Source organism: Calypte anna, unplaced genomic scaffold (genome assembly GCF_003957555.1).
Source record: "Calypte anna isolate BGI_N300 unplaced genomic scaffold, bCalAnn1_v1.p scaffold_147_arrow_ctg1, whole genome shotgun sequence".
Lineage (NCBI taxonomy): Eukaryota > Metazoa > Chordata > Aves > Apodiformes > Trochilidae > Calypte > Calypte anna.
Genome location: NW_022045449.1, coordinates 683877 through 701304, shown reverse-complemented (window position 1 = coordinate 701304; position 17428 = coordinate 683877). Strand labels below are relative to the sequence as shown.

At 46.5% G+C, this 17428-nt stretch overlaps 2 protein-coding genes across 2 annotated transcripts in view; one reads left to right on the top strand and one right to left on the bottom strand.

Moving 5' to 3' along the window:
• LOC115600225 (zinc finger protein 850-like) overlaps positions 1–17428 on the bottom strand; it is an 82821-nt gene that overhangs the window by 10381 nt on the left and 55012 nt on the right. The window contains 2 exon segments of the mRNA XM_030468511.1: positions 1368–1996; positions 2893–2896. Of these exon segments, the coding sequence (XP_030324371.1) occupies positions 1368–1996; positions 2893–2896 (633 nt within the window).
• On the top strand, positions 7178–15983 carry LOC115600209 (gastrula zinc finger protein XlCGF8.2DB-like). Its single transcript, XM_030468494.1, has 2 exons — positions 7178–7558; positions 15124–15983. The coding sequence occupies exon 2, from the start codon at positions 15294–15296 to the stop codon at positions 15981–15983; it is 690 nt and encodes a 229-aa protein (XP_030324354.1). The 5' UTR covers positions 7178–7558; positions 15124–15293.

The following is a 17428-nucleotide window of genomic DNA, read 5'->3' as shown; positions in this document are numbered from 1 at the left end:
AGTGGGTGTGGGTTCACCTGTGTCTGGCCTCCCTCCTGAGCATGTGCAGGAGCAGGGGGCCAATAAGAGAGCAGCTGACACCCACAGAGAGAGCTCTCACTCTTCAGTGAGGATTGAGAAGCCCACAGCTCGAGGAGCCCCAGGAGCAGGCAAGAAGGGGTAGATCCCAGAGCCCCAGGAACAGCCCTAGGACATCGTCCAGGAATGGGCTAAACCCCGAGGCCTCAGGATCAGCCCTAGGAGCAAGAAGGGCTCCTCCCGCAACATATATGTTTCTTTAAACTACTACTTCTGTTTCTATAAATCTGCTTCAGAAGAAATGAATCATTCAAGCAAGGAAGATGTTCTGGGGGTTTTCTTCAAGATTCTTGTCTACTGAGCTGTCACCAGCTCGTTCCATTCTCATGAGAAACCATTCGACATGTAATTCTCTTATTTCAGGAGGCAACTGATAGATGCCTTACTGCAGGCTGCTCGAGGTGTCCCATCACATCACCCATGGTCTCACAGAGGTTTCAGGAGAGCTCATCAAGCATCCTTCCTGACAGGCAAGGAGCAATAACGCTCCTCTGAAGAGCTGTGCCAGCTTCTGGAGTCTGCAACCATGTACAAGGCAGTGAAGGGTCTGGAGAACAAGTGCTCTGAGGAGAGACTGAGGGAACTGGGAATGTGCAGTTTGGAGAAGATGAGGCTGAGAGGAGAGCTTCTTGCTCGGTACATCTCCCTGAAAGGAGGTTGTATTGAGGTGGGTGCTGGCCTCTTCTCTCAAGTGAACAATGAGAGGACAAGAGGAAATGGCCTGAAGTTGCACCAGGAGAGGTTTAGGTCAGATCTGAGGAAGAATTTCTTTACTGTGAGAGTGGTTTGGTTTCAGAACAGTCTTAACAAGCAGATGGTAGAATCACCAACCCTGGAAGGATTTAAAAACTATGTAGTAGAGATGATCCTGCTCTGTTGCTGTCAGCATTGTCCTGCAGTCTGCTGCCTCCCTCTTCTACTGCTCCCTCAGCTGCACTCCCAGCCTGCTGTGCAGTGAAAGTGTCCAGGATCCCATCCTGCCACATCCCTTTGGGAGGGGGTCGCAGTGGTAAATACTTTTCTGTTTTTTCCTTTTTTGGAAAAGAAAACCCTTCATGATGCTGTAACAAGCATTAAAACTCAAATTATGGGTGGGATATGAAGAGGTTCCTGAGGTGACTACATTTTATTCTGCATGAGAAGCTGAAGAAAGCATCACTGGTTGGATAGAGCTTGGAAAAAGAGGGCAACTTGACCCCTCATCCTTAGTGATGGCTGTGATGGGTCAGGTAATGACAGATGAAATCTAATTTCCAGTAAAATCTTATCTTGCAGAGTGTAGCTTTAATGTTTTTCACTGGTATGGAAGCATTGATGGTTCTTCAAATGGGAGCTTTGCCTGAAGCTCTTCCCACACTCAGGACACTTATAGAGACGTTCACCTGTATGGATCCGTAGGTGTTGGGTGAGACTTGATCTGGCTGTGAAGCCCTTCCCACACTCAGGACTCTTGTAGGGACGTTCACCCCTATGGATCCGTAGGTGTCGGGTGAGACTCGAGCTGGCTGTGAAGCCCTTCCCACATGGGGTACACGTAGAGGGTTTTTCCTCAGTGTGGACATGTTGGTGATTAATCCAAGAGGTGCTACTGCTGAGAGCTTTCCCACAGTGAGTGCACGGATACAACTTCTCTCCTGTATGGATGCAGTGATGTGATAAACTAGAAGTCCGGGTAAACTCCTTCCCACACTCCAGACATTTATAGGGTCTCCCTCCTGTATGGATGCCGTGATGCTGTGATAAATGGGAATTCTGGGTAAACTCCTTCCCACACTCCAGACACTTATAGGGTCTCTCTCCCGTGTGGATGCGGTGATGCCGTGATAAATGGGAACTCCGGGTAAACTCCTTCCCACACTCCAGACACTCACAGGGTCTCTCTCCCATGTGGATGCGGCGATGCCGTGATAAACTGGAACTTTGGGTAAACTCCTTCCCACAGTTGGAACATTTAAAGGGTTTCTCACCCATATGAGTTCATTGATGCAGGATAAAACCTTATCTCCTGCTAAAACCTTTTCTGCAGTCAGGGCAGGTGTAGGACATGGAGCCATCCTTTCTGAACTGAGGGGCCATTTATTAATTATTCATATATTCATTTATTCTGGTTAAACTGGTCTATACTGGTTTATATTGGTCTATACTGGTCTATACTGGTCTCTACTGCTCTATACTGGTTAATACTGGTCTGTACTAGTCTATACTGGTTATTCTAGTTTATACTGGTCTATACTGGTTATACTGGTCGATACTGGTTTATGTTGGTTATACTGGTCCATACAGGTCTGTACTGGTTTATATTGGTTATAATGGTTTATACTGGTCTATACAGGTCTGTACTGGTTTATACTGGTTATACTCATCTATACTGGTTTATAGAGGTCTATACTGGTTATACTGGTCTATACTGGTTTATACTGGCCTATACTGGTCTATACTGGTTTATACTGGTTAATTTATAGTGGTTATACTGGTCTATACTGGTCTGTACTGGTCTATACTGGTTATACTGGTAAACTGGTCTATACTTGTCTATACTGGTTTATACTGGTTATACTGGTTTATACTGATTTATACTGGTCTGTACTGGTCTATAGAGGTCTATACTGGTTTAGACCTGGATATACTGATTAAGCTGGACTCTACTGGTCTCTACTGGTTTATACTGATTATACTGGTATATACTGGTTTACACTGGTCTATACTGGTTATACTCGTTTTTAATGGTTTACACTGGTTTATACAGGTCTGTACTTGGCTATACTGGTTTTTATTGGTTTGTACTGGTTTATAGTGGTCTATACTATTCCATACTGGTCTATACTGTATTTATTATATTTATTATTATATAAAGTATATTATAATATTATATATTTAAAAATTACTTATTATTTTAATAATATGAATAATATGAAGAATATTATAATGTTATATATAAGATATAAAATAACAAAAAGTTATAATATATAATACATTATATATAGTAATAATAATAAATAACAATAATAATAAATAACAATATCAATAAGAATATGATTTAAAATTTAATAATTATTACTATATTTTAATATTACTTATTACTATATGGTATTATATATCATTATACATTATTGTGTATTATTATTCATTGATATTTATTTAATTTATTACATTTATTATATAGTATTATTTCTATTATTATATTAATGTATTCCTTATTATATACTGTATACCATTATTTATTATATAGTCTATTAACTTAATATTACTTATAATTATATATTGTTATTTATTATTATATTTATATGATACTATAGATAGCATATATTATATATATTGCGTTATATATTATTGTATATTATTTTTAATATTAAATTTTTAGTCAGTATATATTTATTATATGTTAGTATTTATTATATTATTTATTATTATTAATTTCTAATTACCTAATTTATCTATTTATTTCTTATTCTATATTATACTTATTGTTCTATATTAATATTTATTGTTATTTAAATTGTTATTTATTCCTATAATTATTTATTTATTATTATTTACATTGTTCTTATTTTATTTATTTTAAAAATTAATTATTATAATAATTTACTATTTTATTTATTTTTATTATTTTAATACTATCATTATTACTTAAATTATTGTTTAATATTATTTATTTATTATTTATTATTATTTTAGTTTTATTATTTTTTATTTTGTTATTTGTTATTATTATTATTTTTATTTTTTATTTATTATAAATATTTTATTTTATGTATTAATTTATTTGTTCTTCTATTTTAAGATTATATTTAATTATTTATTAAATTTCAATCCATTTTCCATTTATTCCCCATTTGATTTCTCTGATTATTTCCCCCCCGGCCCCGTCCCTCATTTCGAGATCCCCCAATTAACCCCTTTCCCTCCTTCCCCCCACCCCCTGGTGAATAATTAATGAGCCACGAATCAGCGTTAATTGGGCAGCAATTTAATTGGCGAATTAAAGGGGGGGGGGTTTGGTCCCGAGCGTTAGTGTGGGGGGTGGAGAGGGGCACATGGGAACAACACAGGGTCAACATGGGATCTACATGTGATTAACATGTAATTAACACGTGATTAACAGGGGGGTTAAGGCCAATCACGGGGGTTAGTTGAGATTGTAATAAATGGTTGTAATATATGTTAATGAATTTGTGTTCCTGACCAGTGAAATTCAGAATTAAACTGAGAAAGAAGTGAATATGGGGCTAGACAAAGCAGCTGAGACATGGAATTTTCCACTCTTTCAGTGTGAACAAAACAAGGCCCTAACGAGACGAACTGCTGTCTCGAAGATAATTAGGAATGTAAGTCTTGTTCTTAAAACAAGGCACTGCCAAGGCCAACGAGGCACCAAAAGAATGTGAATATCTGCAGAAGGAGAACATAAAGATGTCACAACCAGCAGATAAGGGGAAAGTTATGGCTGGGGTCTGATATCCCCCTGTAACAATATAATGAAGTCAGCAAAGTCAAGAAAGGGAAAAAGTTCAGTCTTGAGGAAGACCTCTTACTTCATCCAAAGACCCCCTGACGACCCCCGGATATCTCTCCAAAAGAAGATAAAAATTTCACTAAAAAGTAAATAACTAATAATCTAAAGGAAGAGGGGAAGGGAAAAAGGGAGTGGAGACACAAATGACAAATGCCATAAGGTGGAGTTAGGAGAAAACTAAATTAACTGAAGTTCCTCAGTTTGGCCCATCATAGGAAAACGGGCAAGGCCGGATGGGACATAGAAGCTGCAGTTGAAGAAGGTCTGCCGAGGGCTGCAACCCCTCTGGGCTGTGACCACTGAGCAATATGATCCCTACCAGACCCTTTTTGATTTTGATGGGGATACCAGCATCCACCTTGGCCAAAAATTGCAGTCAATGTGTAGCCACTACCCATAAAAGAATTGAAGAAGTGCAGAAAGACTGTACTGCTCATGCTTGTAACCCTCTAAATCTAACCATTCTAAACCCTTAACACTGAAAAGATTTGGAGGTGAAATTAGAGATAAAATATATGGGTCTGGTGATGATCCAGGAGCTGTGATTCAGGTAACGTTTACCGAGCGAATTAGGGAATCCATACAGCACAGGTTGCTTTTTAACTCATTTTATCATGAATTGGAAGCTGGAGTGAAATATGAAATTCCCACAATGGCTAAAAACCTTTTTGTAAATTTTGGCTGAAAACATTGCTAAATCTTTGAATGTCACTAATTGTTCTATGATCAATAGAATCATTAGGTTACAAGCTGTGGTAGAAATTGTTGTAAATAAAACAGGAAATGCTTTAGAGCTAATTGAGAAACAGAATACACAAATGAGAACCTTTTTATATCAGAATCGCTTAGCTTAGATTATTTGTTAGCACAAGAAGGGTGGGGTGTGTGTGGGGGAAATCCAACCTAACTAATTGCTGCTTGGAGATAGATGATGAAGGAAAAGCTGCACATGAACTGGTACAGGACTCTTTGGCAAAAGTACGGGAGGGACTAGAAAGAAGGAAACGTGAACGAGCAAGCACTCAACCCTGGTATGAAACATGGTTTAATCAATCTCCTTGGTTAACCACGTTATTGTCCACCTTACGAGGTCCTTTGATAATGGTGCTGTTGATTTTTACATTGGGCCCTTGTATGCTTGGAAAATTACCTAATTCTCAAGACACCAATGATCGGACCCATGGACTGGAACATGAACTGGTTATTAGCTTTGATCAACAAAACAATAAAAAATAAAAGGGGGGAATTGTGATAAACAGACTGTCATCTTTAACATGATTGTTTTGTTGATTGGAGAGATTTATCAGTAACCACCACATCCTGGACCCACATCCTGGACCCACATCCTGGACCCACATCCTGGGAAATCCGTAAGGACTGGAATGTCTTGCTCTGTCCATTTTTCTGAGACCAAGCCATAATGTAAAAGGAAAAGGTCAAGTAGACCCCTATATGGTATAGATGTTGAAACCAGGGGCCTCTTTTGTATTTTGTAGGTTAAGCAAAGTTGAAAGAACCAGAACTGAATGAACGTGTATAAAAACCCTGCTTTGCTGCAGTTTGGGGGGAACCTTGGTGCAGCTGTAACTCCCCGGCCGCCCAGCGTGCTGCCTTACTCATACACCTCAATAAATATATATTGATCTTAAAACTTTGTTCGACTCATGAGTTTATTACATGCCTGAGCCACACCTGACTGCCTGCCCAACCCTCTTTTCATCTCCAAATACACATTTTCGACCCTAAACCCCTTCGTTTTTATGAAAAAATGCCCATTTCTGATCCCAAATCCTACATGTTACACCCTAAATCGTTGAGTTTTTACAAAAAAAAAACCCCTTTTATACCCCAAATCTCCCTTTTCCACCCCAAATCCCTCCGTTTTCTACCCCGAATGCCCATTTCTCAACCCCTACGCCCGCTTTTCAACCGCAAATCCTAGAATTTTTACTCCTAAATCCTCTTTTCTGTGTACCTTTCGTGGCTATTTGGTGCTTCCTGGCGGTTCCGTGCCGGCTGGGCTCCAGTTTGGGGCATTTCGGGGCGATTTGGGGGGGATTTTGGGTCGTTTCTGCGGTGTGTCGGGTCGGGTCAGTCCTTGGCGATTCCGGACTGCATTTCCCATCAGCCTTTGCGAGGTTCCGCCACTCACCGCGCGCCCTTCGCCTTCAGCTCCCGTCGTGCTTTGCGCCTCTCCGAACGCCCCTCCCCTGCGGCCCGGTCGCGCTTTCTATGACGTCACCGCGGCTGCGACGGAAGCCGCGTGGGAGGAGAGAGGTAAAAGAGCGGCCGCTAAAACCTCCCGGAACCCCCCTGGACCCCAAATCCCCCCTAGGTCCCTCCCAGTGCTCCCGATCCCCTCCCAGTGCCCTCCCGTTACCTTTCAGCTCCTCTCAATACCCTTCCAATCCCTCCCAGTTCCTCCCAGTCCCGTCCCAGCACCCCCTCAGTCTCTCCCAGTTCCCTCTACCTTCTCCCAGTCCCCCCATATAACCTCCCAGTCCCTTCCAGTGCCCCCCGATCCCCTCCCAGTTCCTCCCATCGCCTCTCACTGCCTCCCAGTCTCCCCCATTTCCCTCCCAGTCCCTCCCAATGTCCTCCCAGTGTATTAAGGAGGTTCGGACCAGTAACATTCCAGTCACACCTCTTCCGTGCCTCCAGCCTGGGGCACTGGGCCTTGGGGGGCCACCAGTGACACACCAGTAACATCCCAGTTGTGATCCCTACTGCTTTGGGCTGGAAGGCACCTTCAGAGGTCATCTCCTCCACCTTCCTGCTCTGCAGGGAGGGTGTTGGTGCTCCTGGTGTGGAAGACTGGGCTTGGCCAGGTCGGAGCAGCTGCCCTGGCCTGGAGCCCATGGTCCCTGTGGATCCCAGAGGATTCCAGAGCTGGGGAGAACCCAACACAACACTGCTGACCTCCCGTGCACCCACAGAGTTGGAGTCTGCAGCCTCCCCAAACTCCAGGTGCTCTGAACAGAAACCAATGATTTGAGAGTGAATTCTGTCCCAGGACCAGAAACAAACTGAGCCTGAAGCTTCTCCCTGGGGTGAGGGCGGGGGGAATGGTGACCACCAGCCAATAGGGAGGGTGGAGGAGCTGTGGTTGGGTCTCCCCCCACCTCATCCAGGGAATCGCAACTCATCGTGGGGTGGGGGCTGTGATAGGGACCCCCAAGTCATCCCCAGGGTGTGGGGACTGCAAGTGGGGACCCTGAAATCACCCTGGAGCCAGGGGTAACCATGGCAACCCCAGAACCCTTCCAGGGGGCTTAATAACCTCAGGGCTCAGGAGCCACAATCAGGGACCCAAAAACCTCCCAGGAGACCCCAGCTCATCCCAGTGGATGACAGCTGATCCTGGATGTGGGTGTGATGGGGGAACCCCCAGGTCATGGTGGGGATTTGGTGCCACAATGGGGAACAGAGATGTCTGGTGGCACGAAAGGACCCCTAAATCACCCCAAGGGTTGTTGGCAGGAATAGGGGAGAAGTAAAATATCTGGTGGAGTGTAAGTGCAAAGGAGTGATCCCAACTCAAGCCAGGAGGGGCTCACAACCCCAGTACCCTGGGTCAGACCCAGTTCCCCTTTGGGTTTTGGGTGCCAGCGTAGCTCCTAAAGATGAATTAAAGGATGATCAGTGGGTGTCCAACTCGATGGGTAACCTCCTCATTCCACGTCACACTTCACTTTCACCCACAGGAGGAGTGATGTAGGTTTTGGCTGCCTTCACCCCACAGAAATCTCTCCTCTACTTTGTCACTGCACTATCGCTTCTTTCATAGGCACAGGGTGACTCCATCAGGGCAAAAAGCTCTCTGGGTTCCCCAAAGACCAGACAGCTTTTGGTCACAATTTGACATGAGTGAAAAATCATTGAATCCATCCAGGAGAAAAATTTTACATCGTCCAGGAATGTGGGAAAACTACAGGCCCGTCAGCCTGACCTCAGTGCCTGGCAGGGTTATGGAACAGATCATCCTCAGTGCAGTCACACAGCACCTGCAGGATGGGCAAGGGATCAGACCCAGCCAGCATGGGTTTAGGAAGGGCAGGTCCTATCTGACCAACCTGATCTACTTTTATGATCAGGTGACCCGCCTGGTGGATGAGGGGAAGGCGGTGGATGTGGTCTACCTGGATTTCAGCAAAGCCTTTGACACCGTCCCCCATAGCATTCTCCTGAAAAAGCTGTCAGCCCACAGCTTGGACAGGAGCACCCTGTGCTGGGTTAGGAACTGGCTGGAGGGCCGGGCCCAGAGAGTGGTGCTGAACGGGGCTGATCCAGTTGGCGGCCGGTCACTAGTGGTGTCCCCCAGGGATCAGTGTTGAGCCCATTTCTGTTTAATATCTTTATCGATGACTTAGACGAAGGGATTGAGTCCATCATCAGCAAATTCGCAGATGACACCAAGCTGGGAGGAAGTGTGGACCAACTCGAAGGCAGGAGGGCTCTGCAGAGGGACCTGGACAGACTAGAGAGCTGGGCCGATTCCAATGGGATGAGGTTCAACAAGGCCAAGTGCCAGGTCCTGCACTTTGGCCACAACAACCCCATGCAGCGCTACAGGCTGGGGACAGAGTGGCTGTAGAGCAGCCAGGCAGAAAGGGACCTGGGAGTCTGCATTGACAAGAAACTGAACATGAGCCAGCAGTGTGCCCAGGTGGCCAAGAAGGCCAATGGCATCCTGGCCTGTATCAGGAACAGCGTCACCAGCAGGTCCAGGGAAGGGATTCTTCCCCTGTACTCAGCGCTGGTTAGGCCACACCTCGAGTACTGTGTCCAGTTCTGGGCCCCTCAGTTCAAGAAGGATGTAGAGGTCCTGGAACAGGTCCAAAGGAGGGCAACCAGGCTGGTGAATGGACTCGAGCACAGGCCCTATGAGGAGAGGCTGAGAGAGCTGGGGCTGTTCAGCCTGAAGAAGAGGAGGCTCAGGGGAGACCTCATTGCTGTCTACAACTACCTGAAAGGAGGCTGTAGCGAGGTGGGAACTGGACTCTTTTCACAGACAACCTTCAACAAGACAAGAGGACACAGTCTTAAGTTGTGCCAGGGGAGGTTTAGGTTAGATATTAGAAAGAATTTCTTCATGGAGAGGGTGATTAGGCTATGGAATTGACTGCCCGGTGAGGTGGTAGATTCTCCGTCCCTGGAGACATTTAAAAAAAAACTGGATGTGGCACTCAGTGCCATGGTCTAGCAACTGCTCCGGTGGGTCAAGGGTTGGACTAGATGATCTCTGAGGTCCCTTCGAACCCGGCTAATTCTATGATTCTATGATTCTATGAAAAGGTTTATGTAAAGAAACAAGATAAACCAGGTGCCTCGAGTTGCCAAAGAGTGGGTGTGAGTCCACCTGTGCCTGGTTAGGGCCGGCCCCCTATTACCAGGGGGCCAATAAAGGTGGGACACACACCCATAGAGGAAGCTCAGCTCACTCTGGTGCGAGGCATGGAGAGGCCAGCAGCTCGTCGAGCTTCAGGAGCAGAGGAAAGGAAGCCTCCCACTACATTTGGTGGAGAATGCGGGTAGCATACAGGCCTCAGGAGCAAGAATGGCTCCTCCCGCTACATTTGGTGGAGAATGTGGGCAGCATACAGACATCTAAAGAAGCAGCAGTGTGAGGAGCTGGCAACAGGAACATTCTCCCTGATTTGAAAAAGTGCCTGGGCTAACACTCTCCCTGAAAGGTATTACCAGCAAGCTCTTTGGTTTGGAAACCCCTGAACAGAGGGAAGCCAAGATAAGGATTCTCTCTTTGGAAACCCCTGAGCAGAAGGAAGCCAGGAGGATGGAATCCCATGGTATGGAATCCCATGGAGGAACCAGAGAAAAAAAAAAAAAAAAAAATTAAAGTATGGAATGCAACAGAGGAACCAGAAACCCATGAGGAACCAGAAATCTCTTTGGAAACCCCTGAGCAGAGGGAAGCCAAGAGAAGAGCAGATACAGGAGGGAGAAGAACAGAGACTTTGTGAAAAAGTGCCTGGGCTGACATTGAACGGTTGCCTAAGCTAGGGTTAAATCCCGTAAGTTGTAAGTGTATTTTTGTGTAAAAAATTTTCTGTGTCTATGTCTGTGTCAAAATTTTGTGTCTATGTCTAAATCCTGTATAAGTGTGTTCTGTACTGTCCCTCGGCGCCCCCTCGATGCTCTTAGCTGAGTGTCCCGCGGGGCCCGAAGAAAAATTCTGTGTATAAGTGTAAATGTTTGTAAAAATCGTGTTAAATCGTGTTAAAATGTTTGTAAAATGTTTGTATCCTATAATCAGTGTTAAGAAAAAAAAAAAGGGGGGGGGAAATGTAGAGAAACAAGATAAACCAGGTGCCTTGAGTTGCCAAAGAGTGGGTGTGAGTCCACCTGTGCCTGGTTAGGGCAGGCCCCCTATTACCCCCTATTGACCAGGGGGCCAATAAAGGTGGGACACACACCCACAGAAGAAGCTCAGCTCACTCTGGTGCAAGGCATGGAGAGGCCAGCAGCTCGTCGAGCTTCAGGAGCAAGAATGGCTCCTCCCGCTACAGGTTTAGGATCTTCTGGGCCCATCTTTACCATCAGAAAATCCATAAGGGTGAGAGACCCCAGAGACGTCCTGACTGCAGGAGACGGTTTAGGGACAGCTCGGATCTGGTCCCACGGTGACACCATCACACAGGCACCATGTCCTACACCTGCCCTGACTGTGGGAAAGGTTTTAGCAGGACACCAGCTTTTATCCAGCCTCAATGGATGTATACAGGTGAGAAACCCTTTATATGTTCTGAGTGTGGGAAGGAGTTTACCCAGAATTCCCATTTATCACATTTATCGGCATCCACATGGGAGAGAGACCCTATAAGTGTCTGGAGTGTGGGAAGGAGTTTACCTGGAGTTCCAGTTTATCAGAGCATCAAGGGATCCACATGGGGGAGAAAACCTATAAATGTTTTGCGTGTGGGAAGGAGTTTACCCAGAGTACCTCTTTATCACGCTATCACCCCATCCATACAGGAGAGAGATCCTCTAAGTGTCTGGAGTGTGGGAAGGATTTTTCCTGGTATTCCAGTATATGAAAACATCATCGCATCCACACAGGAGAGAAGTTGTATCCCTGCACTCACTGTGGGAAGGTCTTCAGCATCAGCACCTCCTGGATTCGTCACCAGCATGTCCACACTGAGGAAAAACCCTACACATGTCCCCAGTGTGGGAAGGGCTTCCCAGCCAGCTGGGGTCTCACCCAACACCTAGGGATCCATACGGATGAACGTCCCTGCAAGTGTCCTGACTGTGGGAAGAGCTTTGCCACGAGCTCTGATCTCATCAGGCATCGTCTCTTCCACACAGGAGAGAAACCCTACTCGTGTCCCCACTGCTGCAAGAGCTTCAGGCGAAGCTCCCATTTGCTGAATCATCAGCGCCTCCATAGGGGTGATCGACCCTAAAGCTGCTGAGTTTTTTCCAGAGCTATGATCTCATCTCTCATCACCAGACCCACCAGGCCACCGCTTTTTCCAAGCTTTAGAGTTTCCAGGCTTCCACATCTTTAGATTCTTTGCAAACACACAAGGTAAAAGAAGGAAGTGATTATCATGATGACCGACTCGTCACGGGAGGTGTCTGAATGGGCTCAGGTCTATCTCTTTTTTAGCAAGGAAACACGCATATATGTTGGAGGGTGCGGGCTTACGGAGCAGAGAGACGACTCAATCTGAGTTAGCAACAAAGCTCGATTTTATTAAGCAGAATGTTACATTTGTATAGTCTTGGTGTCTTTGTGGCTCATGTGATATCCGCTTTCTTCCAAAAACTCTAAAAAGTCATGTGTTGTTGTGCCAGCAGCAGGTGGTTGTGCTGGAGTGCCCTGACATTTGCTGTAGCCCCACAGGGCTGTGCTTGGCCATTCAATTGAGCAGCTGCCCTGAGTGAGGTCTGAGGACCCCTGGAACCTCCAGGTGGCCAAGGGGACAATGACCTCACTCCTTGACAGAGTCCTTGGCCACCTCTCCTGCAGGCTGTCCTACACTGTCCCTGCCTGCAGCTCCTTCCCTTCAGGCTGTTGTCACCCTTCCTGCTTTCCCACCTAACTCTCACCCCAACTTTACCAGATCTTCTCCGGTGTCCCACTGCTCCCTCTGACTTTGTGTAGAAAACAAAATCCTGGGCTGATCCAGAACCCCTCTGGTTAAACCTCTAACACAAGAATACCCTTTGGGTGAGACTTCTTGTTCTTTCCCTCCATTCTGAACCTTCCAAGGTGACCTTTGCGGAGGTTTTGGACTACGAAGAGAAGTTCCATCATAAAGTCATAGAATTGTCTGGGTGTGAAGGGATGTGACAGACCAGATTTGTATTTCTCATGATCACTCCAAAAGGACTCCACAGACCACCTTTGTGGAAACTTCCTCCTGATACAGTCTGGAGTTTTGCTGGGATGGGTAAAAACTCAAGTTCAGATTAAGGGTGATGTCGTCTGAGAAGAGTGTGTGCCTCAGAGTCTGGGATGGATGCTTCTGATCCCATCCCTCAACTCAGTCTTACTCTGGGCTAGGGATTTAGGAATGCCCCAGGAGATTCCTCTTATCGCTGTTTGTTTGTCTGATTTTGTTAGGCCTGTTTTGTTTCTTTCCTAGAGAAAGAATTTCTCATCTAAGTGATAATGTGACCCTCAGTCCTTTCCCTCTATACCAGTCAGTGGTGTCAGAGGAGCTGTTGAGCATTTTCTGGGACTGTATGGTTTCAGTCACTCTGCCAGGCAGGGCCAGGTGTGGCACTCAGGTTGGATCCAGCAGCATCTTGGCTCCTCTCTGAGGAGGAGTTCAGAAAGCAAGGGGGTGCGAGCTGTGTCTCCCTGGGTGCCCTCCCCAGGTCATGACAAGTGCCCACCAAGACCTTTCCCACGGGGCTGCTCCCAGCCAGGCAGCCCCAGTCTGTGCCATGGCCTGGGTGAGTCCCCTGCAGGGGCAGACACTGGCACTTGTCCTTCTGAGATTTCTCTCCAGATGAGCTCTGCTGCTCCTTGATGCCTTTCATGCAGGCACAGCCCAGGACAGGGTGCACTCCTGCTGGAGACAGCTCTATCTGATGGGATGATCTCAGCAGTCCCTGCTGGCCAGGAGAGAGCCCGGGCAGGGCTGGGAGTTCCCCACATGCAGGCACTGAGCCCAGCAGGGGGATGGAGGTGCTCTGTCAGAAAGAGTCAGCCTCAACGGAGGACACCCATGGCTTTCTCTGCCAGGGTTTAATTTGCCAGCCCAGAACAGCTCCTTCCAGGCTCTCCCACCTCCCCTCCCCTCTCTCCCAGCACAGCCCAGTTACTGCTGGCCCCACACCAGTGCCCAGCCCAGGCTGCTCTGGGCAGTCCCACCACAGTCCCAGCCCCTCTGAAGGGCACAGCAGCTCCTGGGGAGCAGAGAGAGCTCAGAGCCCCAGATTAGTGACCATGCATGGGAAAAGGAGCAGGATCGCACTGCAGCTCCCGGGGGGTTTTGCTCCACCGTCCAGGGCTGCACCCACACCCCCTGCCCCGCAGCCGGGACCCCCTAACTGGTGACCACCAGATCATCCTCCCCCCACCAGCCTGGTCTGTGTCCGCTTTGCAGGTAGCGGGAGGTGATGGGAGGGGGCTGGTTATCCCAGTACTGCCCAAACTGGGGGTGAGCAGCACAGGATGGGGAGGGGGTGGAGGATGGGTGGGAGGGGGGAACTAAATTTATCCCTGGGATGAGGGTGGTGGGACTGGCAACCCTCCAACTCATCTGGAGGGTGGAAGAGCTGTGATTTTAGCTCCCTCAAAATAATATGGGGGAGCCCAATAAATACTGGTGGGCAGGGCTGTGATAGGGGACCCCAAAGTCATCCCAAGGGTTTGGGGTCTGCAACTGGGAACCCTCAAATCACCCTCGAGCCAGGGATAAGGATGGCAAGTCCACAATCCTTCCAGGGGATTTGATAACCCCAGGGCTTAGAAGCCACAATCGGGGACTCCCTTAGGAGACCCCAAGTCATCCCACTGGATGGCAGCTCATCCTGCATGTGGGTGCAGTAGGGGAATCCTATAGGCCATGGTGGGATTTGTTACCATGACAGGGGACCCAAACTCATATCAAAGTGGTTGGGTGAGATAAGACCCCTGAATCATCCCAGGAGTTTAAGACAGCAATGAGGGAGTCCTAAATTACCTCTTGCAGTGTCAGCACAATTGGGTCATCACAGCTCAAGCTAGGAGTGGCTCAAAACCCCAGCAACCCCTGCAACACGCAATGACCCCTTTGGGTTTTGATTGTCAGTGTAGCTCGTAAAGATGAAGAAAAGGATGATCAGTGGGTGTCCAACTCTATGGGTAACTTCCCTATTCCACCTCACACTCCATTTTTACCTACAGTATGTTTTGGCTGCCACCAACACAAAAAAAAACTCAAACTCTTTTTTGTCACCATACTGAGGCTTCTTTCTGAAACATGGGATGACTCCATCGGGCAAAAACCTCACTGGGTGTTGTAAGGATTTTGGTCTAAGTGTAATTTTGAAAATCATTGAAATCCATTCAGGAGAAAAGTTTGACATCAGTGAGGAACGCAGGAGGTTTAGGATTTGCTCAGCTCATCTCGACTATCAGAAAATGCATCAGGGTGACAGACCCCAGAAATGTCCTGACTGCAAGAGACGGTTTAGCGACAGCTCGGATCTGGTCCAACTGTGACACCATCACACAGGCACCATGTCCTACACCTGCCCTGACTGCGGGAAAGGTTTTAGCAGGAGATCAGGTTTTACCTTGCATCAACGGATCCATACGGGTGAGAAACCCTTTAAATGTTCTGAGTGTGGGAAGCGGTTTACCCATAGTTCCAGTTTATCACAGCATCGCCGCATCCACACGGGAGAGAGACCCTATAAGTGTCTGGAGTGTGGGAAGGAGTTTACCCAGAGTTCCCATTTATCACGGCATCACCGCATGCACACGGGAGAGAGACCCTATAAGTGTCTGGAGTGTGGGAAGGAGTTTACCCATAGCTCTGCATTATCACACCATCACCGCATCCATACTGGAGAGAAGTTGTATCCCTGCACTCACTGTGGGAAAGCCTTCAACAACAGCACCTCTTGGATTAATCACCAACATGTCCACACTGAGGAAAAACCCTTCACGTGTCCCCAGTGTGGGAAGGGCTTTACAACAAGGCCAAATCTCACCCGACACCTACGGATCCATACGGGTGAACGTCCTTTCACCTGTCCTCAGTGTGGGAAGGGCTTCACATCAAGCTCAAATCTCACCCAACACCTACGGATCCATACGGGTGAACGTCCCTACAAGTGTCCCGACTGTGGGAAGAGCTTCTGTGATCGCTCCAATTTGAAAACTCATCAACGCGTCCACATTAAAGGACGCGAATTAAAACATTAAAGGTGCTGCGAATGCAAGAGGAGATTTTACTGGAAATTAGATTTCATCTGTCATTACCTGACCCATCACAGCCATCACCAAGTATGAAGGGTCAAGTTGACCTTGTTTTCCAAGCTCCATCACACCAATGATGCTTTCTTCAGCTTCTTCTGGACAACAAAATGGAGTCAGATCAGCAACCACTTCCTGTTCCATCCAAAATTTGACTTATAATATTTGTTTCAGTGTCAAGAAGGCTTTTTTCCAAATAAAAAAACGGAAAAGTATTTACAATTATGACACCCTCCTAAAGGGATGTGGCAAGATGGGATCCTGGACACTTTTCCTGCACAGCAGGCTGGGAGTTCAGCTGAGGGAGCAGTAGAAGAGGGAGGCAGCAGACTGCAGGACAATGCTGACAGCAACAGAGCAGGATCATCTCTACTACATGGTTTTTAAAGACTTCCAGGGATGGTGGTTCCACCACCTTCCTGGGCTGAACATTTCAACACCTAACTACTCTCAGTAAAAAATTCTTCCTCCTAAACCTCTCCTGGTGCAATTTCAGGCCATGTCCTCTTGTCCTCTCATTGTTCACTTGAGAGAAGAGGCCAGCACCCACCTCAATACAACCTCCTTTCAGGGAGAGCAGGAAGCTCTCCTCTCAGCCTCATCTTCTCCAGACTGCACATTCCCAGTTCCCTCAATCTCTCCTCACAGCACTTGTTCTCCAGACCCTTCACTACCTTATAGACGCCTGTAGAGTCCAGGAGCTGTAACAGCTCTTCAGAGGAGTGTTACTGCTCTTTGCCTGTCAGGAGGGATGCTTGATGAGCTCTCCTGAAACCTCTGTGAGACCATGGGTGATGTGATGGGACACCTCGAGCAGCCTGCAGTAAGGATTCTGTCAGTTGTCTCCTAAAATAAGAGAATTACAACTTCGAGGTTTTTTCAAGAGGATTGAACTGTTTGGTGAGAGCTCAGAAGAAAAGAATCTGGCTGAAAAGGACCAGAACATCTTGCTTGCTTCATTGATTTCTTGTGAAGCAGTAGTTCTACAGGTATAAAAGTAGTTCTAACACATATATATTCAATGGTTTTACGGAAATAGAAGTATAGAGGTAGTAGAAATGTATAAGCAATAGTTTAAGGGAGTCTCATGGAAATTTAATAGCTGACTAATAGGTAGGCATGGCAGGGGAATATGTGATAATGGAATGTGGTTTCTATGGAACACTTATGTGTGAGAGCAGATTATGGGATATATGAAGGTTGCCAGAGTCTGCAGAAGAACCAAACCAAAATTAATTTCAAATTCTTTTTCTATTTATAATTGTGCCGCATTTGTGTAAGTTTTCCATTTTTATTTGGTTTTCTTATGCTCTACTGTTGTGAAGTTTCTGATCATTATACATAGTGAATAATGTTACTCCATGTAATGCCACCTAAAGTTCTCTTATTTGGAG

What these genes read in the sequence shown, in the direction of transcription:
- LOC115600209 (XM_030468494.1), top strand. Translation starts at nt 15,294, where the DNA reads ATGTCCTACACCTGCCCTGACTGCGGGAAAGGTTTTAGCAGGAGATCA.